At 42.1% G+C, this 24,956-nt stretch overlaps 2 protein-coding genes across 2 annotated transcripts in view; one reads left to right on the forward strand and one right to left on the reverse strand.

Moving 5' to 3' along the window:
• Positions 1–24,956, forward strand: part of Hwt (SH2 domain-containing adapter heavyweight) — a 272,150-nt gene that overhangs the window by 75,564 nt on the left and 171,630 nt on the right. The gene's annotated exons all lie outside the window — the stretch shown is intronic.
• Positions 14,002–20,360, reverse strand: LOC143355897 (uncharacterized). Its single transcript, XM_076791078.1, has 4 exons — positions 20,215–20,360; positions 18,313–18,433; positions 17,199–17,626; positions 14,002–16,468 (listed from the first exon to the last, which is right to left on the reverse strand). Exons 3-4 carry the CDS (start codon positions 17,621–17,623, stop codon positions 15,631–15,633), a joined length of 1,263 nt encoding a protein of 420 aa, XP_076647193.1. The 5' UTR covers positions 17,624–17,626; positions 18,313–18,433; positions 20,215–20,360; the 3' UTR covers positions 14,002–15,630.

Consider the following 24,956-nt stretch of genomic DNA (forward strand, 5'->3'; position numbering starts at 1 on the left):
TTATTCAACCGCAATGATCGTGTTGACCACGAAACAACAAACCACATTAGGAATGTAGTGGAATCTTTTCTTTCCGGATTATTTTGTGAAACAAGATTTTTAAGACGTACCACAGTCATTGGGAATCATAACATTTATGAATGTTCGTAATGTTACGTGGAGGTCTTTTAATTAATATTGCACGCGGTAATACTGCTGCGCGATACGCACTCCAGACTCAATTATTTGTACGTCGTGGGACGACGAGGGATTCGTAAAACGTGTTTTCGCCCCGTGATTCTAAGGAAGACGGGAGAGGATCAATCTTATGGGAAGAACAATGGTGGCGTCCTATGCATTGATGAAAGTCTCCTCCCTGAACCCTTTGTGGATTCAATGTAATTCCAGTAACGTCACCGATGACAAGGAGGACGAAGCGTCGAAAGAGGACGCGCAAAGGGCTGAGAGTGGCCCCGTTGCTGCTCTACAAAATGGAAGGGGCCACGGTTCTTCCTTAATGGAAGAAACGCCGAGGCGTCGCGGATGAAGGCGCCTCGCAGCCGCCCTCTACCATCGGCTCTACAATTTGCGACCATTTATTTAATTGGTTCGTCGAGCCTCCGCGCCTCTAATGCGTCGCGACGAAAAGACGTCGTCTATCGTCACGGATGTTTAGACCGCGCCGTGTTGGGTATCACATGACCGACACAGACTTCCTCGGCAGTGTTTACATCGACGCGTGTTTTTGCCGATGACCTCGTCGACATTCTATTCTCACCGGACGTACACTTCCATAGATCTACTTTTCCTTGCCTACAGAGTGTTTATCTCGATGCTGTTATGATTCTGTAGTTTCATTAAGCTGGTGTACCAGTTCGCCTGGACAGATAGCAAAAAGTTTCACGCGTTGATACCATTCACCTTACTCGTAATAAATATCTCTGTCGATTTTTATTTTAACCCTTACACATTGTTGACCGGCAATTTTACGCAGGAGCTATCTCATGTCACCAGTTATTATTTCGTAATTGAACGTGGAATTAAAACAATCTAAATAAACTTCAATAATCTTTATTTATATATGATGCATTGAAATGAGATTTTGGGCATACCTTTTATATAACTTTTTGTATCCTTTTTTGGTACGATATTGTCCCAACAACGTTTGGACATGAAAACACGATTTAACTCGTGACCGATGAACAATGTGTTAATAACCAAAATGGATAACTCAAAATGATAAAGATACTGTGATCATTCAAGGACAGAAAAGTCTACAATAACATTGCTGTTTGTCAACAAACATATTGAAGTATTGAAAAGAAGTTGTAGGCGGGTAGCCCGGTTGGTGACATAAAGGTTAAGGAGTGGTGCAGTTTTGCTTCGTTTGTAGACCAGTAGGAGCAACTGCTGACAAAGTTGACGGCGCATCGATGTCAAGAATTTCGCAGGCAACGATATTCCCTGGGCTCGATTATCAGCGATACTACCGGGCGGCCGATAATTACGCTTTTCGCACGGTTACGACGAAAGGGAACGCGGAGGCGCGAAGGGCCGGGCTCTTATCGTGAAAGTGGAGTACGGGATACTTTGGAAGTACGTGTATAACGTCGAAAGACGAAGCATTATGGATAGCTCATTTTCCACAGGGATTCCGACACCTGTGTGCGCCATTAAAAGGCGACCGTCCTACCCTTTCTTTTTCTTTTGCAACCGTGTCGTCGTCGCCTCGTTCTCGTATTCCGCGCGCAACGTCTCTCGATACCCTCCCCCCGCCCCCATCCCGACAGCCCCAGAACGGCTCCCAGGTACTCGTGCGTTTTACTGTAAGAGTGCATTCCGTGAGCGTTCTGAGAGTCATTCCGCGAGAAGTGCGCCACGAGTGCGTAAAAACGATAATAGGCAACGGTTTTTATTACATCGAGCTACCCCTCCCCCCAACCACCGGCGTGAGAAACAGTTTTCGTTGTTCGTAAACCATTCGGCCCTACAGGACCTTTCATTTATCAATATTTTATTGCGCCGTTGCACGGCAGATGGCACTCTTTTTACCGGTCCTGAAGCGTTGTAATTTTATTTGCGTTTAGCGCTCGAGTAAATGATGTTTTTTGGTGAGTTTTTTGCTCGTCATTTAATTCCGACGTTATTGCTCTACAGAGTATGTCTCAGGTGTAGGAGGCCTCCTAAATAACTGTTCTAATTATGGTGATGCAAACAATTCTTTTTACATTTGTCGTCTGTCTCAACATTTTGATATAAACGTGACGAATCATTTTTTAAAAGAATATTCTTTACTCGGAACACCATTTACCACGCACTGTCAGCTAATACCGATAGACATGTATCGTTAACGAATCGAGCATTCGCGTTGGTTAAAGTCAAGGTCGTTTCAAGGTCATCTTATTGTGTAAATACTTTCATGTACCTTTTTAAACAGATACACGATACAATAAAACGCGTATGGCTGTATGTAAAAAGACATTGACGGCTTCGAAAACTCCGGAAAAAGATGACCTTGCCTTGTCCTTTCACACCGTCTACAAAAAAATTTGGTTACACTAACACAGTTTGAAAGTAGTAAAATATTTAGGTGGGACTCTAGTTAGTCTTTATTCAGTCGAGACAACCTGTATAATTATCAAACGGAACGTTATCGAACGGAATTCATTAAAAAGAAATTCGATGAATTTGGTATCACCTTTGTCGATACATTAAAAGCGCTTATGAGAAACGTGGTTCACGAATCGATCGATTACCTTTTTATTTGAAGTTGAACTCGGAAAGGGCAGAACAAAGAGGATACTTGGGGAGTAATTCGAATTTTTTTTTTTTAGTGGCCGGGGTAAATCGTTGCGCGTATCGGCCGCATCGGGTGATTTGCATAAAGTCACTGGCGAAATTACGCGTGTACACGTTGAACGGTGTATTTATTTAGCGGTGGAAATGGCCGTTGAGCCAATCCCTCGGGTGGGTATTAAAAGGTACTATTAATACGAGCCTCACGCAGCGGCCATTGGTCATCGACACGCAGCCGGTGGTGACGTCCGGCTCTTTAATTATCATCGATAAATCACCGGAAGAACGTACACCCCTAGCCTTTTGTTAGCGCTATTTTCCTGCCGCGCTTTTCACAGGAGTCCTTGAAATTCTTGCTTGTTCAACAATTTGAACGGTCTCTCCTAACTATTAAGCATGCGTAGAAATCGTATATTTCTACAAGAAAATCTTTCCTTATAAGAAAACGGGTTGGAAATAATGTAAATCGTTAACAACTCTTGTTATGAATGATTCTCAATTTAATAATCTAATTGATATTTTATTTTCTTTATGAATAATGTATGTATATGCAATATACAACCAACATGTTCCGCAAAATTCCCAAGTTTGTCCCCGGTCACTAAAACGACCACCCCAGCCCCCTAAAGCTTAGAAATTATTCTCATAATTCTAAGTTGCACCTTTTTAACACTTCGACTGCCACACTAGAAACCTCAAAAATTCCATAACATCAAAGTAAGTTATTTAATGAAATAAATATTGAAAAAAATTAAATGTATGATATCGAGTAATCCTCCAACTTTGTTGCATTTTACAGATCCTAATCTAATTTGGTACAATGAATCTATTAACGTAAAAATTCATTCTAAAACCTGGATAAATAATTTCGTCACCCACATATGGCTGAACATGGCAGTCAACTGTGTTAAGGGAACTGTAAAAATTTCCTGAAATACTGACAGATGAACGCGTCAATGCTACAAGGCAGACGAAAAGAAGATAAACAAACTCCACGCCTGAAATTGTTTACCGAATACAGTCAATTTCGCTGGAGCCCGAGAGGAAGTAAGAACACTCGCCGCATTGACAATAAACAAACTTCCAACATGTTCGTAAAATTCGTGGAACAGCGGTGGGGGGGGGGGGACGCTTTTCCAGGGGACACTTTCATCCACTCTCGTCCATATTTCGAAAGCAATCTCCGTGTATGCCTGAGTAATCTGGCTCTTTTCTCGCGGCGCGCCGGATCACATTGAATAAACAAGAAATACAGAGGGCGGGGCTGTCCACGGAATTTAATAAACGCGCGCCGGGGGGATAAGGGTCGATGAGGAGATCGTAATTAAACCGTGTCGCCGATCGACGATCCGGGAGAGGATCGAGATTATTCGGGTCTTACGATAGCCAATAAAAGAGTAACGGTTTGCGGAGAGTGGGGGGATGGGGCGGGAGGGGGGGGGTGGAGGGATCGGTTTTATCGTTCGGCAGTAGGGATTTTTCGCGGACGAGCTCGCGTATTTATTCGTGCGTGGGCCGACGTCGGGCAGACGCGCATTGTTACAGAGAATCATCGACATTGTACAGGGGACTCGATTTATTTTGTCTATTCGGCGGAAAAGTGCTTTCATTTGCGAGGCAACTGTCAAAGCGACTCGCGCGGAGGGGCGAGCCAAGTGTAGAGAAAGTGAACGAGAGTGAAAGAGCCGCCGGGATCCACGGTCGGCGAAGAGAGAAACGAGAGGAGAGGGAGATAGGATAGAAGGTGTAAGAGAGAGGGAGAGAGAGAGGGAGAGAGGCGAGCGCATTGTGCGCGCCATTCGATCTCACAAAAGCCCTTAATTCGACAATGCATCCGTCGAAGAGGACAATAGCCGAGCTCTCTCGGTAAATAATGATTTCTTCGATTCTCGACACTCGTCCTACCTTATATACTCTTTCGATCCTTTCCCCGCGTTAACATCTTCGTACCAGAAGTTTCAATAATATTTGCCTGCGGGGTGGCGAAAATGTTGGGATAGCAAGGCTAGGGGACGTTATTCTGCCGACTAAAGGTGTTTATCCACTGGTGGCTTGGTATCGCGTGATGATCTTCCTTATATTTTTCTTTCCTTCTCGGGACTACAGATTTTTGTCGATTTATGAAAATATGGACGAGGGAAGAGAGTTCCTTTTGCTAACTGGAAGATTAATTGCAGTGATTTATGCTTACAGCTTCGTAGTCTATTAAGGACTATCACTTTTCGCAACGCACGTCAATTTACACGACAACCGGATACAGTGTTTACTCTATCTACGTACTAAATGCCTAACCGATAAAAGTCCCAGAACTATCCCCACTGCCGCGGGGTATACCTCGTGAGGGGCCAAGAAGCTCGAGAGACCTCGGTTCAAAGAATAGTATCTCCTGGACGATATATGTCCCTGGCTAGACTCGCGTTTCGGACATGTATCGAGTAAACGCTGTACACGATTATCAAGAATGTCGATCCTTTCAGAGCTCCAAGATCGCGTACATCATTGTTCCCCGGCAAGGAGGCGCCTATTGCGATCGTTGGACTAATCCCGAGCCCAGCATTCAATGTTAATAACTCAATTCCATGCGAATCTCGTGAACCGACTGCCTGTTGCGTAATACCAGCTACTTACAAACCCGTGTATCGTCTCGCGAGCTTCTGGGGTGAACGTAAACAATACCTCTGTGCCTAACCGTTGATCATCGACCGGTGATCACGGGGGAGTCCCTTCTATAAACCACCCGGAGCCAGGCTCATGCGGTGGCCACGGGTCCGGGACCATAATTTTCTCACATAAATACGTCTGCCGGTTAGGCGAAACCGTTCGGGTCAGTCCGGAGACCCGGCCCGCGACGCACGCGAGCCCCATAATTCACCACGGTGTTACCGGGCGACGGTGAACGCGGGAAGAGCAGCCGTATCTCAATTTTGTCAGGACATAACTATCAACGCTACGGTAACGAGAAAATCCACAATGCTTGCTGATCCCGTCGACGGGGAGAGCCGATGATTGGACGATGCTCGGAACGTCTGATTCCGTGGCACGTGACCGATTATATCGTCAGGATCGTGGATCATGGATCGTAACCACGCCCGGGATACAGATTTATGGCAAACGAATTTGGCTGCGGCAAACACTTGCGATCACCTCGGTCATCATTTGGTTTAGGGGGAGTCGTCTCTTATGACAATCGCTTGGAGGAAGTCAATTGTTGACACGGACGAGTTGACGTTGACGAGTAGACGGACTTTTAGGCAAAATACAAATTTTCCAAGACGATTGTAAGAAACAGAAGTTCATAATAATCAAAATAGTTCACTCAATTACATAAAAATAGAAAAGTTAATATGTATGATACTGAGCACTTGTATCTTGCAGATGCCAAATGACACAGTGAAGACATTAGTGCAAAAATTCATTAAAAAATTTTGACGAATAATTCCGTGAGTGACACGGTGAACATAAATATGTTTTTCCTCTTTCAGTTATTTTAATAAGTCCAGAATTATTATTCTGACGTTTAAAATCGGCCAACTTTATACGCTTGTAACTTTTGAACCAGGGAACTCCGGCCATCGAAACTCACATTTTTGGCATTTTCTCGTCAAAATCTGCAGGATTATATAAAAAAAGCTGAACATTTTTGGTCCCCCAAAGTGAAGTTTGACCTTCAATATTTTTTTGATCGCGCTACACGGGGGTTTACTGAAACGTCAAAAATTGCGAATGGTAATTTGGCCATTTAGAATGATTTTTCTCATCAGTTTGATCCTCTCGGAGCCAGCATTGGAATTCAAGGTCGCGCGAAAGAAGAAAAACTTGGGTGTTTCAACCGATTTCGCCGGCGAGCACCGCATTAACAACGGCGATACTTGTTTCCGCGCACGTCCCTGATAAACGACATCTGCGTTCGAAGTTTCTAAAGAGGGAAAGTCCCTCGGCACGGGATTAAAATTTTTAATATAACCCTTTGAGAGGAGGCGAAGCGCGTCACCGGCGCCGATAGCGAACGCCTCTCGCGGAACGGGGCCGAGGAGATGGAAAAAGGAGGAAGAAACGAATTTAATGAAACACAAGGAACCCGAGTAAAACGTGTATTTGTAATGCAAATACGTCTCGGACCGGTCCCGGGGGGTGTCGAAAAATGAAAAGCCCCGAAACAGCACCGGTAACGAAATCGACCGTTCCATCACTCTCGCTTAATCCGATTTCAAATTCTTCGACGTCTCCGGATCGAGCCCGCCCCGCCTCCCCCTCCCGCGATCTTGCTTGAGAAAAAAAAATCCTAATTCCTTTCTGTTAATTACCTCAGGGACCCAGCCGATCGTCAAACCGGGCGCACGCCTGGAATCCTTATTAAACGAAATCCGGAATCTACGGAAGTATTCGAATCGTGTAATCACTTGAACTACTGGAGATCTCAAGTCAACTGGAGTACTCGAGCATGAAGTGTAGATCATTTCTGAAAGAACGAGTCAAGTAGGCTGCGGATCTTCGTGCAGTCATGGCGTGGATAATATTTTCAATTACAAGCACCAGGTTACGTTAGCAAAATTGAACAGAGTTTTTATTTTGTTCTTTCTCTTCGCTAGGAGAAAATGTATCCGCTACTTTTCAGAAAATAATGTACACCCTGTATGTATATGAAGAGACTTGCCCTCACGTAAGTTCGACCTCCAGAATGCCTTCTTTAATTTTGACGAAGTAAACAATTTTTATTGTATAATTTGAATGGTATCAAGTGGTCAGCATCCCGCAGAGGTTGTTTTTTAAGTTTTTAAGTTCAAGGTCATTTGAAGGTCATGCCGCAGTACATATTTGAATGCATCTATTTATGATCTACGCGATGCAACACGAAAATATAAGTAGTTATTTCGAAAAGAAACATCAATGACCTTGAAAGCTACGAGAAAAACAGCATTAAAAAAAACAACGGATTTTCTTTTCTTATTGAATCATGAATGCAGAAGCTAGCTGCGAAGAAGTCACTTGCAAAAGAAATGTGGGGCCAAGGGGTTCAGCATATTGCCAAAATACTCTTTGACAAGTTAACAAAGAGGCATTCAACGTCTTCGAACAGCTTCCATAAGGATTCCAACAAAGCCACGGTTGGAGATCATGGTTTCGCAGAAGGGCTCAGCTATTTGGACAGGGTTTAAATGAAACAACTTAAGATATCTGACGAGTAGCAGCCGCTTTGTTGAAGAAGGCTTGCGCGCCCGTCTCCGAATCCTAGCAACACCTATCCCACCGATGCTTCCGATTCAAAACCTGAGCTTACCGTATGAATACATGCATTAAGGTGATTCCTGGGTTAGACACGGCCGGTCGACATTGTCGCCGAGGGACCGTATCTGGATTTCCTACAGGAAAATCCTGTCCGCCATTAAATTCAATCCAGACGTGATGTCCTTTGCATTTTTTGGGGTGGCGCCCTTTATTCTGCCACGGTGTCGGACATCGAGATCGATTTCGGGAAAAGGACTCTGCTAGAAGTCATCGGCAACCTGATTCATACAGTTTTTAATATTAATGCACTGTTTAGAATGAGTCTTTCAGTCACTCTTGTCCTTTCCATATTGATTATGCTGGTTTCACATTGGTTATTTTAAATTTAAAGTTCGAATTTTTAAGTTAAAATAAATATAAATGTATTGTGTTCACTGATATTTGCTACTGTACACCAAAGCAACGAATAAACAAAATTTTTGTTTGCTCCGTCTTTTATATATCGTGATGCAACATCGTAACTAAATTAATTTTACTGTTCCAGCAGCTCTTCAAGATCGATCTCGTGTCTTCAGGTCAAAAATGCATCGATATTAAATATTATTTTCCTTGGTGAATTAAGCAACGTTTATTTCGCGGGTGGAAAGCGAATTTTCGTATCGTTTGTTTAGCGGGCTGCAATCTACAGGCGGAAGACACCTGTGTCTTAATTAAAGTTGGCTGACTTCTGGCTTTCCGTGGCCCTTCATGCCACTCGTCGGATCTGTTCCCCAAGGGTGCAATTTACTCGTACCCCTCGCCACCCTCCTCCACCCCTCACTAACCCCCACACCACCGCGCGACTAACTTACGCGTCTACCTTGGTTTAGGTTCTTGAATACGCCTACTGATTTCCGCGCCTTTCATCGTCCAACTTTGATTTATTTCTACCTGCGACGTAACGTCACTTCGGGCACAGACCCTGAGGAAATTCGCCGGGGGCCGGACCGACTTTTAATTACTCGCAGACCTCGCGCCTTTTATTAATGTTCGCCGGATGGACAGACTTCGAAAATCTGCCACTTTTGCGAGATCCAAAACGACGGTCTCGGACGGTAGCAGTTGATCTTTAGTCAGCGAGAAGGAAATTAGGTATGAAATTAGTCGTTGAGTGAAGAAGATTTTCTGTAGAAAGTTAAAACTTCTTTTAAATCTGTTCATTTGGTAATCGCTCGTTTATCAGAATTTATTTATCCGTTCTGTTCTTTTACATTGGCTTGTTTAAAATCAGTGTAGATATCTGACGAATTATTCTGGTTGGAATGATGCCTCTTATGCAGATGAAATTTAAAATAGTAAAACGATTAAAGAAGTTTAAGAACATCAGTGTGTTAATTTCATTTTGTTGAATTTGTTATTAGAAAGAACTACAATTTCCTTTGGCCAGTGTCGTTTATATTTTGCATGAAGATCCACAGTCTGCTAATTATATTACATTTTATGTTCTATCTTGAATTTACGCAAACTGAATAAAACGGTTACAATTTTTATGTCACTGTGTCAAATAAAAAGTGTCTGCATCAACCAGCAGAAACAGGAGCCAAATAGACATTTTTTTCTGTTTTTTAAACGTCTTAACAAGTTATGAATGTTCTGTCGACATTCTAAAATTGTGCTAGAATCTTTGCTGCCGTTTCGAAATTCTCGCCATAAATGCATACAGTTTAATCATAAACCAGTAACTTTCGGCGCACGGTGCTCGAAGTGCTAATAGTGCGCTGTGAATTATGCAGCCTGAAATGAAACTGGAACGTTCGGTCCGTTTCGTGTCCTGGGCTGGCAGTAGTTTTCGTCATGGCTCGGAAACGAATATCCTCTTTAAGAATCCAGTTGGGTAGCGACGGCGTAGTCCTTCTCGGTCTTTACTATGCAAAACAGCCTCTATTCCCTTTTGTCCATCGGTCGGGCCACCTTCCGACGTTAAAGTTCTGACCGACACGGCGACGGCTCGCGCGAATCGCGACCGGTCAACAGTTTATCGTTTATCGTTTTTCCGGCCGGTTCGATATTTATGTAGTATCTAAAAAAAAGGCGTACGCCAGGATCCACGGAATCTTTTCAGATTTTCATGCTCCGAACCTTCGGGGTCTTCCCTCCTTGAAGTCGCACTTTTCGCTTCATTCGCGATATCCTGAGGACTGCAGACTCCTCTTCTGTCTGGCGAGATTCGCTACCGAGATTTATCTGTACAGCAAGTATTTCGCGAGCGGAGCGCGGATTTCAGCTTCGTGCATCTAAACTTTTCAGAACAGAATTACAAACCAGTTTCATCTGAACTCCAATTTCATATTAACCCTTAGCACTCGAATGGCGATTGCAAGGCGCCACTAAAAATTCCTGTATCATTATTCAAAATATTTTTTACATTATTAAATTTGTTTGTATTTAATATATTACTAAATACTTCAGTATTGTACGAGTACATTGCCCCATTTTCGTATGTACAACATGAAAAAAAAAAACATATAGGAGGGAAATATTCTAGTTCGGAAGAAATGCTTCCTTTTGGAGTTAACGTTGTTCTCGGAGAAGAAGGTTCGAAAATATGTGAAACTGGTTACTAGAAAACCATTACGGTAATGTCTTGATCTAAGCCGAACTCGAGCTCGGTCGCCGAGCAGTGTAAAGTGTAAACATGCCGCGTAATCCGATACCGGGTGTGCACCACTACCAATCCAATTACAAAACTTTTTTATTTTTCGCGACTGTTTTACGGGACTTCCACCAACTGATTCACTGAATTTTTCTGATTAAAATGACTCTAAACACGATATAATTTGAAGAGTCTCTAGTAATTTACTGTTCTTTTCCATGTTCGAGTCGGTCACGAGAAAATAGCAGGCCTGCACGATCTATGTCACAGCACGGACCCGAGGATTGTAAAAGCATTCGCCGTAGGTTTCTTAAGAGTTGTGAAAAAGCCGCTGGCAAGTAACGTGCAGCTACTTTCGCGGAAGGAATGTGGGTTAAACGGATCGATACGGCTGATGCGCTTTTCAAAAGACAGTTTCGAGCGCGGTGGCTGGTGAATTGCAGGTTGGCATGCTCATGGGCAACCTGTTCCGCGGAAGAAAAGGTTGCGGGCGTAAACACGTCCGGGAGGATTTATGGTCGGTGTCGCTGGGAGTCCGAGTATTTTGCGAGGACAGCGAACGTAATCACGCTGAAGACAGGTTCACTTGCCAAGCTTTTTCGGCGGGCTTACAAATGGCCGCCGTAAACGTCCCGGTGGCGTTACGACGCCACGAAGCGACAGCGCGCGTTGCTCGCACGGGGGTGGCTGCACCATTAGCTTCCAGGTGTTCGATATCCCAGCCGTTGCTTCGTTCCCCCTGTTCCGGGGCGATCATGCTCCAGATCATCCCCCCGAATGCCAGTGTAAGTTTCACTATTCCTGGGACGATATACAACGGCGGCGCGGGGCGCGAACGACGAAACGGAAAGGGAGAGCAGCGCCGCAGTAATCCTCGCCTCGTATAATCCCCGGAGTTCTTGGAAATCGCGGTTAATGGGGTTTCGAAAGTTTCTTCGCGGATGCACTGCGGCACAGCGATCGAAACACGCTTTATTCCCGCTCCGTGGAGACGGCCCTCGGATTTCAGACGCGAGGCTGCTGCGAATTAACGAGCTCCGCTGGCCTGATCGCTCGATCATCGTCACCGCTGATTCTCTGCATAAAAGTGCACCACCTGTTAGGGGATTACGTTCGGATTGTGGCCACTATTGTATTCTGCGGCTGGTGGGACACCTGACGTCGTTTAACCCTTCGGGTGACGACGATGGATCGTCAGTTTGCTTTTGGTCGACGCTATACGATGTTGCGATAATTTCTTGACGATTTAGACTTAATTATTACTGACTAACAGTTATACTAACGAGACGACTAAATTATTCGAGTCGCAGCATGGAAAATTCAATTCTCAATTTATAATCTTTAGTTATTTAGTCTCGCGGCTAGGGAGCGGACTTGGTTTGACAATAGAAGCTAACCTAACCCGTTACGTAACCATGATCCCCGTTTGGGATCATGCACATGCACTAAGGAGTGGCCTGAAAAGAACTAAATACACCCTGAACGCCGCTATCCTCAAATGAGGATGTTTCTTTAATTGATCGTGATAATGATTGATTTAACTTTTGGCATGAATCATCTTAAATATATAAACACTAACCATCTAGAGCACAAATTTAAAAACAAAAATTTGGTACTTGGTGGGTAAACTTGGGTTCATTTTTTAATTATATGTACATATAATATGTATAATATACAGTGACTCACGAAATTGATCACATAGTAGTTTGTTTCTAGTTTTTCTTAAAATACAGTTTTCTTAGGACAGTTAACGCTTGAACAAAGTCACGTAGGTTGTTTGTTTACATCTCCCCTTGACGCTGAATACAATGTTAGTTGATCTGGTCCTTCAGATCTAGCTAGTAGTGTCCGAACTGTTGCTTGCTGCACTTGATCGATTTTGTGAGTTTAGATTTTCAAAGTGTAAGAATTTTGTTTGGTTCCTGTTAACCTTTTTCTTCGCTTATTATACACTAGATTATTCAACTGTAGTCAGTAAGTAATATATAATAGTCAGTAAGTACGCACGAATTGTGTAATAGCTTATACGATATTATTTTTTTATTAATATTTAATAATATTTTGTATAGTGAAACCAATCGCTCAAAACGTCGTACAAGAGATCGTAAAAGAACTTAAGGCAGGTGTTTCACATAGAACACTAGCAAATAAATATCAATGTTCGGTAGGAATGATTAGCAATATTAGAAAAAAATATGCAGAGAATGTCACGAGGAATAAAGCTGGCCGTAAGCCGAAACTTTCCGACACTATTAAGCGTAGTATAATTCGTTCTATAAGGTCAGGAGAAGTAGATAATGCCGTACAAATAAAAAATAGGTTGAAAACATTTGATAACATACACATTAGTGCTGAAGGAGTTCGGAGAGCATTACGAGAAGCTGGTATGAAGGGAAGAGCCAAAGTGAAAAAACCGCTCTTAACAAAACGCCACATGATGTTACGTTTAAAATTTGCCAAACACTACGTAAACTTTTCTTTACAAGACTGGGAACGCGTAATTTGGTCGGATGAGACTAAAATAAATAGATTTGGGTCTGATGGAAAAGAATGGATCTGGAAAAAACAAAATGAAAAGTTAAGCCGGCGACTTGTTCGTCCTACAATAAAATTTGGAGGAGGAAACATTATGGTATGGGGCTGCATGACTGCCTTAGGTGTAGGTATGGCTCATCGTATAGATGGGAGAATGACGGCAAAGGATTATGTAAATATTTTAAACACTTCCTTGGTAGGAAGTATGCAAAAGCTGCAACTAAATATAAGGGATACCATTTTCCAACACGATAATGATCCCAAACATACGGCTCGGATTACCAAATCATGGCTCCAAAGTAAAGGGTTTAATGTTTTAGAATGGCCACCTCAGTCACCAGACCTAAACCCAATCGAAAATCTTTGGAGCCAATTAAAAAAAGACATGGCCGATTTCCAAGAGACAAATTCCAACTTGTCTTTATTATGGGAAAATGTTTTGAACAAGTGGAACCAAATTACAAGTGAACAATGTAAAAACCTCGTTGAAAGTATGCCCAGGAGAATTCAAGCTGTTATTGATGCCAAAGGCGGATATACAAAATATTAAAACTATTAGATGCTAAGTCACGTTATTGATCAAATTCAGTATTCTGTTTATTGTTTAATTATTGTTCTAATAAATAATATTTCCGATACGTTCTGTATTTTTTTTATTAAGAGAACAACTTCAGTTATTGATCAGATGCATTTCCAAAAATCTATAATTAGTCACTACATTTTGATTAAATAAAAAGTATGGCAAAGGAAAGTATTTGATCAATTTCGTGAGTCACTGTATATATATGTACATTATATGTGTTATCTTCGAATATCGATATTTCATCTAAGCTTTCATTTACAAATTGATTGTTTTAATACGAGCGGGTCTAATATTTTAACCGTCCACTGTAATAAATGTTTTAATATTTATAGATGAGGTTTACAATTTTCTGCCTAAAAACGTTCGAAGCCAGCATCAAGAAATGCACGATCAGTGTGCTATGGTTAAACGCAGCCATCTTCAGCGGTTCCTCGACATCGGCGTCGGAGCCTATCGAATGAGCTGCCCCCATGGTAACCTAATCAATGATAATTTAATTAATAGCGCGGTATTCGACGGGCTCGGACTGTCTTCTGGAACAATGTGTGTCTGGATGCGAATCGATATTTCGAAGAGCCAAGGCAGCTTGTACGTCTTCTCGTTATGCGCCGGTAAGATTAAGAACGCCGCGTATTACGAAACGCTTCGCATAAATAAAGCTTCGTGTTTGAACCATAAGAATATCGGCAGGTCTCGCCGGTCAGCGGAATGATTTCCCTTTGCTGGACAACGTTTCCTTTTTCAGTTATCTTTTTTATTAAATATCAAAATATATTTTCTTACAATCTCTTATGGACGATATCAGAATGTTCTATTTATCTCATATTTAATACATTCAATTCTCGTTACGTTTATTAATAAACAAACAAACGGGAGTGCATATTTTTGTAAAATATAAATTCTAGACCAATTCGGCGACCTGTAATACCATTGCTTTTAATCACATTTAATTGTTAATTCTTGATATGTTTTTCAATACCAAACGAATTGGAGTGCGTGTTTGCTTAATATCTAAAATCAAGACCAACTCGGTGACCAATAATACCACAATTTTCGTGAGACCTTAAATAACCATTGGTAAACATCTGTGACCTTCAAATCTCGAAGAACACGACCTTCGTAAAGGCTCGCTTATCATAATATTTATCTTTTTTCCCAAATAACAAGTGAGATTGTCAAGATGATCAAATGACGTTGTTCACCCTGTAATTTGCTCGTATAATGAATGGACTGCGGATCTTTATGCAAATATCAATTTCTATCGTCTACAACACACAAGTTCGAATCAAACAAAAATTAGTTCTCTTGATTACTCTCAGCTCCTAACAAGGAACAAGAATGTTATACGATGACGTTCATCGACAATGAACGTGCACGAAGTTGCCATAATTGTCTAGAAATTGAAACTTTTTGACATTGTTATTCCCGGACTGCGGATTTTATGCATTAACGATAAAAACAAATAGACCAAATACAAAACAGTGAAAATATTTAAAGAAATTTGGAAACAGTGTTGTATCGTTTTGAACTCTACAAAAATATTGAAAAAAAAAGAAATACATGTCTATGTAGTCCCCGTACCGTACAGTTAATGCGAACAAATTTCAATTTTGCATAAAAATTCACGCTCCTTACATTATACGATGATAATCTGACACAGTGTAATAAATTTCGGCGTATTCTCCAGAGTCAGTGCACAGACGTCGTCCCCGAAGAGTTAAATGTCTCATAAAGTTCCAGATAGAATAGATGTAAAATTAAATGTTATCGAACAGATGCTGCTGTAAACGCACAAAGTCCGCAGTCTCTGGCGATGAGCAGCGGAACAGTTCGCAGACAAATTCATTTCTGCTTAAAGTGCGCGAGCTCGATCGAGGATTTAATTAGCGAACTGGCATCGTCTCTCGTGCGCGTATTTCCGGGAAGAATGGACCAGTTCGCTGCACCCGTTATCTTTGAACGCGCATTCCTCCATCCTGTAATTGCATTTTTCCTCGTGGCTTTCCACGCGGATACGCTTCGGTCTGACCATGCACCCGTGCTCGGCCCATTTGCAAGGGACCAGCTCGTTCGGATCGTACTCCTCCTCGTCGTCTCTCCGGTGGTTGCATTTCTCTTGGTGCGTCATCTGCCGTCGCCTGGGCATGTTGACCATGCAACCATACTCGGCCCATTTGCAGGGGACCAGCTCGTCCGGATCGCACTCGTCCTCCGATTGATAGCCGTCCTCTTCGTCTTCGTGGCTCCTGTAGTTGCACTTTTCCTGGTGCGTCAGCTTCCGCCGCCTGGGCATGTTCACCATGCAACCATACTTCGCCCACTTACATACAACCAGCTCGTCCGGATCGCCCTCGTCGTCCGAAGAGTCCGTCTCGTTGTGATACTTCCGGTAGTTGCACTTCTCCTGGTGTAGCCGCTTCCTTCGTCTCGGCATGCTCACCATGCAACCGTACCGTCTGAACTTGCATTCCAGCAACTCTTCCGGGTCGCCGTACTCGTCGCTCGTGATCGTTATCTCGCCCAGAGACTGGTTCAGACCGTCCATAGCCTCGAAACGATCTTTATAGTCGCAGTGAGCCTCGTGGATCGAAATCCTCCACGGTGACGTGCTCACCTTGCACCCTACCACGTGGTACCTGCACTGGACCATGTCCTCGTGCCTGTGCGCCACGTCCGTCGGGACGCTCTCCTCCTCCAGGTGCGGCCGAAATTGACACCTGGAACGTTAATTAACAGTTTCCGTTCGAACGCTTTCATTGCTACGAATTAATCGTGGCTTATTGCAGAATGGCTCTGGTCGTCGACTTTTGAATTTCCGAATTCCTCCAGATACCCAAGAAACGGTTAGGTTTAGAAAAATTTAGTTAAATTTAGAAAAACTGTAAAAATGCCTTTGCCTTGTAACAGTAAATCAGACCTGTTCAACGACGCCTGAAATACAGGATGATCGAAAAGTGGGAGAAAATTTAAATGGTGGTTCTCCAAGACAATATAAGACGAAAATGAAGAATGACAAAATTGCGATTTCGGCTTCATTTTGTATTTATCGTCAATTCAAAATTCGCCTGAAATGCGGCAACCCGACCAACAGACGTGTACGTCGCTAACGCCATAAAGACGCCAGAAATGCGGCAACCCGACCGACAGAGGTGTACGTTGCTAACGCCATAAAGGCGCGTACACCTCTGTTGGCCGGATTGCCGCATTTTAGGCGAACTTTAATTGTTAACCCTTATCGGACACTACGTTCAGCGACATGTTGTCACGCGAGAGGTGACTTACGACCGTTGATAACTAAAAAATGAAGCCGAAATCGCAATTCTTTTATTCTTCATGTTCGTCTTATATTGTCGTGCTATATCAGCCATAGGTTAAAGGGTTATATGTCAGGACAAAAATGTCCCGAATAATTTCGCAAGAAGAGATGTACGATTGCGTTGTACTAACCGAGATTCGTGAAGGTCTATCAGGTAAATCGGTATCTTCACCCAGCATCCGAGATTAGCATACGAGCAGGAAACGAGCTCCTGATTCGCGGACGGCGGCGGCGGGTACAGGTTCCTCTCGTGATTAAGAAAATCCATGTCAGGTGCGCTCGGATGGTGTTCATGGAATTTCGGTGGAAGCGGATGGGGCATGAAATGAGACGGCATGGGCATCGGGTAAGATGGAACGGCGCGCTGGGAAGGCAGCTCCATTTCTAACGGCGACTGACAGTTGGGACAGGCGTAATAGTATGGTTTGCAACGGTAACAAATCGTGTGACCATTGCTGCAAGTGTACCTGGCCGCCAGTTCCATTTCCATCAGGCAGATCGGGCAGACGCCCTCGCTTTTAAAGCGCTCGTTTAGGTTCGGGTATAGGCTGTCCATCGCCTGGAAACAATTTATCACTCTCAGTGATGTCGTCATTAACCCCTCGCACTGTAATATCGAGACAGACTCGCGGTGAACATTTCGAATAGATTATGTTGGAATTTTAGTTTAGTTTCAAGAAAATTCATATTTTGTTGCTGCCGGCACGGCAGATTTTCTACTGCTTCTTTTAAGACACTATGAACTGCACAGAATTTTCCATCACTGTAACTGTAAAATAAATCGCAGTGCAATGACTTAATAAAGTAACTTCGTGTTAAAGTAAAAGTCTTTCTTATTAAAGAAATGGCTGAAAATTTTGATGGATACATTCTTATTATTTTTATAAGGTAATTTTTGTTGAATTCCGAATTTTATGTATTGGATCGTATTCAATCAACTATAATCGTTGGCTGCGAGTTTCAGTTAATCACAGTTATGTGTACAATATCTGCAGGCTACTACCAATTTTATAAAATTAGAACTTATACTATATTTAATATTTGCCGGAAATTAGTTAAAACGTATTTGGCACTCGGCAAAAGTGATCTGTCGTCCTTTCGCAGCTCAGATTTTTAAGACATCGGTGATTAATTGTTTAACGTTTCGCGGTGTCAAAACAATACAAACGAGATAAGCGACCGCTGTCGTAAAAGCCTCGGTATCTCCGCGAGATATAAACGTCTGCGAAAGATAACCATACTCACTCGAAGATTTAATATGCCTTCAGATGATGGATCGTTGAGCAGCACAATTTGAAATCACACGTCGGTTTTCAGAAGACGAAAATCATCGAAGCGATCTTCGTCAAGGCCGGTCTCGAAGGTACTAAAAGAACAATACCGAATACACGTTCCAGTTATGTCAGATAAGAATAATGTTTAGTCAGTTGGCTGGTTATCAAACCGGATGGCTTAAACAATCGCGACGGACTTTAGTCATCCGTCGATGACATAGATTTCCTGGTATTATTACAGCTTTGCTTGTATGTTCAGTTAATCGGTTTTCGCTTTTTTTTTAAACTGTCTTTCAAAAGCAAGTTGACGAGAAAATAAAGTCACTCGAAACCGGATTTTTTTATAGCACTTAAATGGAAACTTTTATAATAATATAATGATTAGACCGCGGGCCAAAAATTGTTTATGCAATTTTTCATTGGTAAAATTTTTGTACACTCAAAAAGGAATATGAAAATTGTGAACAATCTGATTAAAGTAATACTTGCTTAAGTATGCTCAAAATAAACCTAGAACAGCAGTTTGATAATAATTGATAAAAAACACTACATTTTTAACATATATCCGGACACTTAGGAACGATTGGCAAGTCACAAAGCGTGTTTATCGTCGGGGTTTCTAAAGTAAATAATAAATACTGAAATCCATAGATAACCGTAACAGATCACTTCACTTCGAGAGCTCATGTGACATTCCTTTGAAATGAGTGTATGGAAGTCGATAGATATTACGACCAATGGTGCTAGTCACTCATTTTTATGTAATATGTTCCGTCCTTTATTTTACGTATTCGTATCGTTACTTAATTTCGATGAACATTCCAACATTTGACTACAATGTTTTCCGAATTTCTTTCGCCCGTAATTTAGTACTACGAAGTCTATGAGCACATTTTCTTGAAGAAAATAAAGCAGAAATCAGAAATGGTTTATTTTTTAAAGAAAATCTAATTTTCATACAGAAACGACTATTTTTGATAAATCAAATTTATGTTTTCATAAATCGATAAATCAATACATGTCGGAGTTGCATTTGTTACAGATAAATGCTCTCAATGTGTCGAATTATAATTGGGATTAACTGGTCCATATATTGTTAACTAATGAAAATGCTCGTTCAGGTGGGGCATAAAATCTAGGCAGACATAAGCAAAATTCAACGATTTCTAAAATCTTATTAAAAGCTACGCCTTTGTAAGCGGAGTATTTAAAATTGTTCAATCTACGTCGACAGGATTCCTCGTTTCGACGCCATTCTTCGATCTTCTCCTTGGTGACGTAACTTTCAACCTTTAGAGGGCCAGAGACAATCTTGGGAATTTTGTCGTGAAAAATTCAAGTTTTCAATGGAAAAATGGCGTCCCTCTATGTACCAAACTTCATCAAATAGTTCTCCGTTATTTATACTTCCATCTCCGCACACATACTCGCAGAGATGTTCAATGTTATCTCAATGTACGAAATGAAGGACAAAATGGCCATTTTAACACTGGAACTACCGAACCAGTCAAAATGACTGGTTCCTAATATTTTTGCTGAAATTATAAAAATGTTTTTGAATGAACTTTTTCATTGAAGCACATGTTAGAATAAAAATGGTATTAGGTGTGAATAGATGTATTCAATATTCATCAGTTGTATTTATTACTCGGTGGTTCTAGTGTTAACAAAGCTAAAGGACACAGTAGTGAAACGAAGGACTGTCCTCTTAGATAATGGTCAGCGAAGGTGTCAGTCGTTTTCGGAGTCGATGATCTTCCGGGGTGCGGAGCACTCGTTCGCCGGACACACATACCTGAGCGCTCGCGACGCATGTGCTTGCGACACACGCGGTTCGAAACAGATTAGAATCGATCGTGCTGAATTTACTCACTCGACTCGGTGGTTGGTTCTCGTCCTTGCAGTGGCGTCGAGGCGAAACTGAAATTACGGACGCGCGAAGCAGAGGAACGGGGAAAAAATAGCCGTCGCGGCACGTACGGCTCCGTAACTACGGGCGCCGTGTGTCATCGTCGAACTGTCAGCGTTCCCTTATTTGCCAAGACCGATAGCGCGCGCGACTTTATCTGATAAAGCCGGCCCCGCTCTCCCGATACAGAACGGTTCTCGCGACGAGACGCGAGCCGCGACGGAGCCCGACGTCGACGGAGCAGGATCATCGTACCGGTCTCGTTACTATGCATACCGCGACGGCGGATACTAACCGACGCATTTATTACGATGTCGTGTCCCCAGCAAACGAAAAAATTCCCCTTCCCCCACCGATCCGCACGAGACCCTCGCTTTTCCACACAGGAATTAACCTTGATGTCCAAAACGTACACGGAACTCTGATTATTTTTGTTCGCACCCTGAAGAGAAACTGCGGAGCTCTATGCAAAATGAAAATTGTCTAAGTCAACGATAAGAAACGATATCCTTAACCAGTTAACCGTGTTTGACGAGTATACTCGTCATGAAGAAATGGCAATATTTTGTATGTAAAAACAGCGGTTAATTTTTGCGACGCAACTTAGGTACACAATTTTCAAAGAGGTCGCAACAGCTAACTGGTTAAATTCTTCTAGTGTTTTTTCAGCTTCCTTTTTGACATATTCTGTTTTATCACCAATGCAGAAAATCCGCAGTTTACTAAGAAGTGGATGCAAATATTAATACTAAACCTACCAAGCGCAAAACATATAAAAGTGAAACGTTTGGACGATTTTCATTATAATATGTGCTTAAATAAAGGAGTCAATTCAGTAATTTCCTATGAAAATGTTTTTATAATTTCGATAATTGTAAAATAGAAAACCGGTCATTTTGACCGTGGTAGGTTTAGTGTTAATTGACCATAGCAGGTTTGAAGTATATAATATAAGCAGATAATAATAATGCAATGTATTCTGTGATAAAAGAGGTATTATTATAAGCACAATATTAATTCCATTTGTTACTCGATTATCTAGATTATTTTCTTGATCAGTGGATCGATCAAAATTTTTCTTTTGTCAAGGGTGATACGATTTCGAAGGTCCTTCAAGGTATTTTTCCTGTGATTTTCCACCTGATTTTTCCTAAGTTTTGTAACACGTAATGTGAAAATCGTGATTTCAACTTCCGGCGATTATTACATAATTGTATCATGCCGAGATATCGATAAATACTATAATCTTCGTATTATTCGGTATTTACGGATAACATTATCACCAGAAAAGCCCTCAGTTTCGAGTTCACGTGGAACGATAGCAAACGGTGTAACGTCGAAGGTTGTAACGTGTGACGGATTTCTGTTTCCACTTTGATTACCTGACTGTCCGCTACTGACAGTTAATTACAGATGAAAAATTGTTGCCGGCTGGAACGCGACCCTTCGTGGGCTTGTTACGCAGCTTCCATTTTGGTCCCCCTGATATGGTCACCATTGATAATCTCCGCGTGAGATCTGGGATTACGTTTCATGGCTGTGCTCCTTGGTCCCCCGTTGCTTCGAATATTTCACCGAACGTTCTAAAGTGTCCAATGTTGCTTTAAAATCGGTATTGCTTCTGATCGTCTCTGCTTCGATATTTACAACATCGTAAGAAAATTGTAAAAATATGAAATAATTATTTTTGAGATGAATATTGGCACAGGTACAGGAGATTTGAAAAATATATTTCGTTTTCTTTTAATAAAACAAATCAAGGAAGTACCTGGTGGCTCGTGGAAATTATATTACATTATGTTACCCTTATTAAATGATATTATATTACCCTTAATTGTGTTAATACCTTCGCATATATTTTTCCTTTTTGAGATCCAGGCGAATCTCAAAGAAGTTCTCCATATTCAGAAACAGGAGAGGTTCGTCAGAAAGTCGGGCGACCTTGTTGAAACAGACCTGCAATGGTATAATTGCTTAATTCTCAGTTCCGTGACCGAGCACGCAGCTTACCAGCGTAAAGTGTCAATTTAAAATAATCTGAACGACTCGGAACATATTTATTCCGGCGCCATAAAATGTACGCGATGGGACGCTCGTTTAGTATCGCATCGCGCGGCGGTTCTCTCTCTTTAATTCCGCTTTGAGCTCATTAATCCTATCGTTCTCCATTTGCACACGGAGCTCCAGTATTGATTACGTAGCGGGCCTGTTATTGCAGTTTCAACTTTAATTGTAGGAGACCGTGAAATATATTCGATTATTAGCACGGCTGTCGATATTATCGATTTCTGCCGTCTGCGGAAAGGAAGGTGCTCGCTCACAAGGAACACAATTTAATCGTTTCATTCTATTCTCGCTGGTTTGTCTCGATCCTTCTACAGGGTGTCCCACGGTAAGCGCCGTTTGACACAACTCCTGAACGGTACGTGATACGGCAAATATGTACAAGGTCACTGTGACGAAAACAAATTTTTATCTTTTTTTCAAGGTTATTTCAAGGTCACTTCGTTTTTTTAATCGGAATGCCACATTTTTGTTTTGATATTATAAAAGTACGGAATAAAACAATTTCGTCTTTGAAATGACCTTGGCTGTTCATGGGAACGTGGGAAATTGGGAACGATCATTACGAGCGCCATTTCGATGTTACACGTACCGGTCCCAACGGTGTCGGGAAATTTTGGCCGTGAACGTCCATGACGACGGTCACCTGGAGACCATGATCGAGGAGACGTTGAATATTAAATTGAATTTGTTTGGTCGTAGACGACGAGCAACGCGGCGAAGCGACGCGTGTTTCCATCTCGCGGATTTGCATAAGTGACTTATGGTCAGTGGGTATTACCCCCTTTGCGCGGGGGGTGGCCCGCTCGGATATCTTTGATGTGACGTTCGCGTAGGGATTCAAATGAGGGATGGTCGTTATGAGGCAGGGTGTAGAATATCATACGCGCGTATTTGGTTTCGTGCGACGCGTGCAGGGTCGCGAAAGGAGCGTGCTTTCATTACGGCCGTGAATTAACGGCGAAAGTTCAGGAGAGCATGGAAATTACCGCATTATTTGAAAAAACATTGTCCGCGGCACTCTCGCTTTCGCCTTCCACGATTAGGCAACGCGTGTGCGTCGAAAATACCGGGGCCTAGTTTCATGCTTCTTCCAAAAATCTGATTCATAAATTCATTTGAATTATTGCTTAAAATGTAGAGAAACTAATAAGTAGACAGCGGATCTTTATGCAAAATAAAAATGACGGGGTTATTAAGTCCCCCCACTCAACCTTCCCCTTCTCCGACGATTCCGCTACGGCCCGGTCACGTGACGCGTTTCATCTCCGTCGCGCATGCGTCTCACGTGACTACTCGCAGAGAGAGGGTAACCATTTCCCCTCGATTCGAGTCAGTTCCCCTGAACTGGCGATTCTGAACCGAAGGCCACCAATCAAAATCTGTAAAACGCGTCGATAAACAATGCTCCGCTCTCCCTTGGTTGACCGTGTCATGTGTCATCTCCCGATACATACAGAATCATCGTGATATATCATCGGACCACGGACAGTGAGGAACGGGCACATTTATTACGTCTCCGATATTTCAGCGGCGTTATCTGAATCGCTTAGGGGAATCCGAGGCGCCTTGTTCGAGCCGTGGACACGCCATCCCGCGATAATTCGCCGCGTCTTATTTTTTCCGAGTCATTGTCGCGCGTTTTAATGGGTCAATGAATGGAACGCGAGCCGAGTATCGAGAAGGGGATTGCTCACAAAACACCGTAATGAGATGCTTCTCCCCTTTTCCCGCCATTGAATTCGGCACGAAACGCTGGCGCCGGGAGAAGAAAATATACGGAAAGACGGCAATTTATCGACGTCGGTCGCTTTCTTTCATTTCATCGAAACGTCTGACGTCGACCCTCAACATTTTCCCGCACAGAGAATTGCAATAATTAACGGCTACGTGTCCAGGCAGGCGTGCGGACAATTTCATTCTCGAGAGAGTGAATATTGGCTGCGATGTTTGGACCGTTTATTTTGAAAGTGGTGTGTCTATTTTTTTTTTTTAATGAGATGTCATATAATTTGTATATTTGTATTTTTTTTATCAACAATAAAATAGACTTGCACCACTTTCAAAATAAACGGTCCATTTGGTGGCGAAGTTCGATGGATAAAATCCGGAATATATTCATATAAAATACAGTGACTCTCTCTAATATTCGGATGCTTTTAAAAATCGCATAACTTTGTCGATGTTGGACTATACTACTTGAATTTTTTTGAGAAGTCAGAACAATTGGATCGCCACATAACTTGAAAAAATGTTTGATTAATATTGCAATTGGTCGAAATGACAAAGAAAGAAATTGCAACGTTGATCGATTTCGATGAAATTCTCAGAATATGTATAATTCCTACAGATCGACAAATCGTACTTTCTAAATTTTCAATGTAAGTCCACCTAAACAAGCTGCAAAATACAACTTCTAGTATTTTCTCTGCAATTTCGACCAATTGCAATTTTCGTAAAAATTTGTTTGCAATTCATGTAGCAACCAATTGTGCTAACTTCTTTAAAAAAAATCCAAGTCGTATGATCCACTATTAACAAAGACATACGATTTTAAAAAGCGTCCGAATATTAGCGGGAGTCACTGTAATTATTAATTATGTATCCTTCGCAATTTGCAGCGTTCACTTTCCCCGGCTCAC

Source organism: Halictus rubicundus, chromosome 7, assembly GCF_050948215.1.
Source record: "Halictus rubicundus isolate RS-2024b chromosome 7, iyHalRubi1_principal, whole genome shotgun sequence".
Taxonomy (NCBI): domain Eukaryota; kingdom Metazoa; phylum Arthropoda; class Insecta; order Hymenoptera; family Halictidae; genus Halictus; species Halictus rubicundus.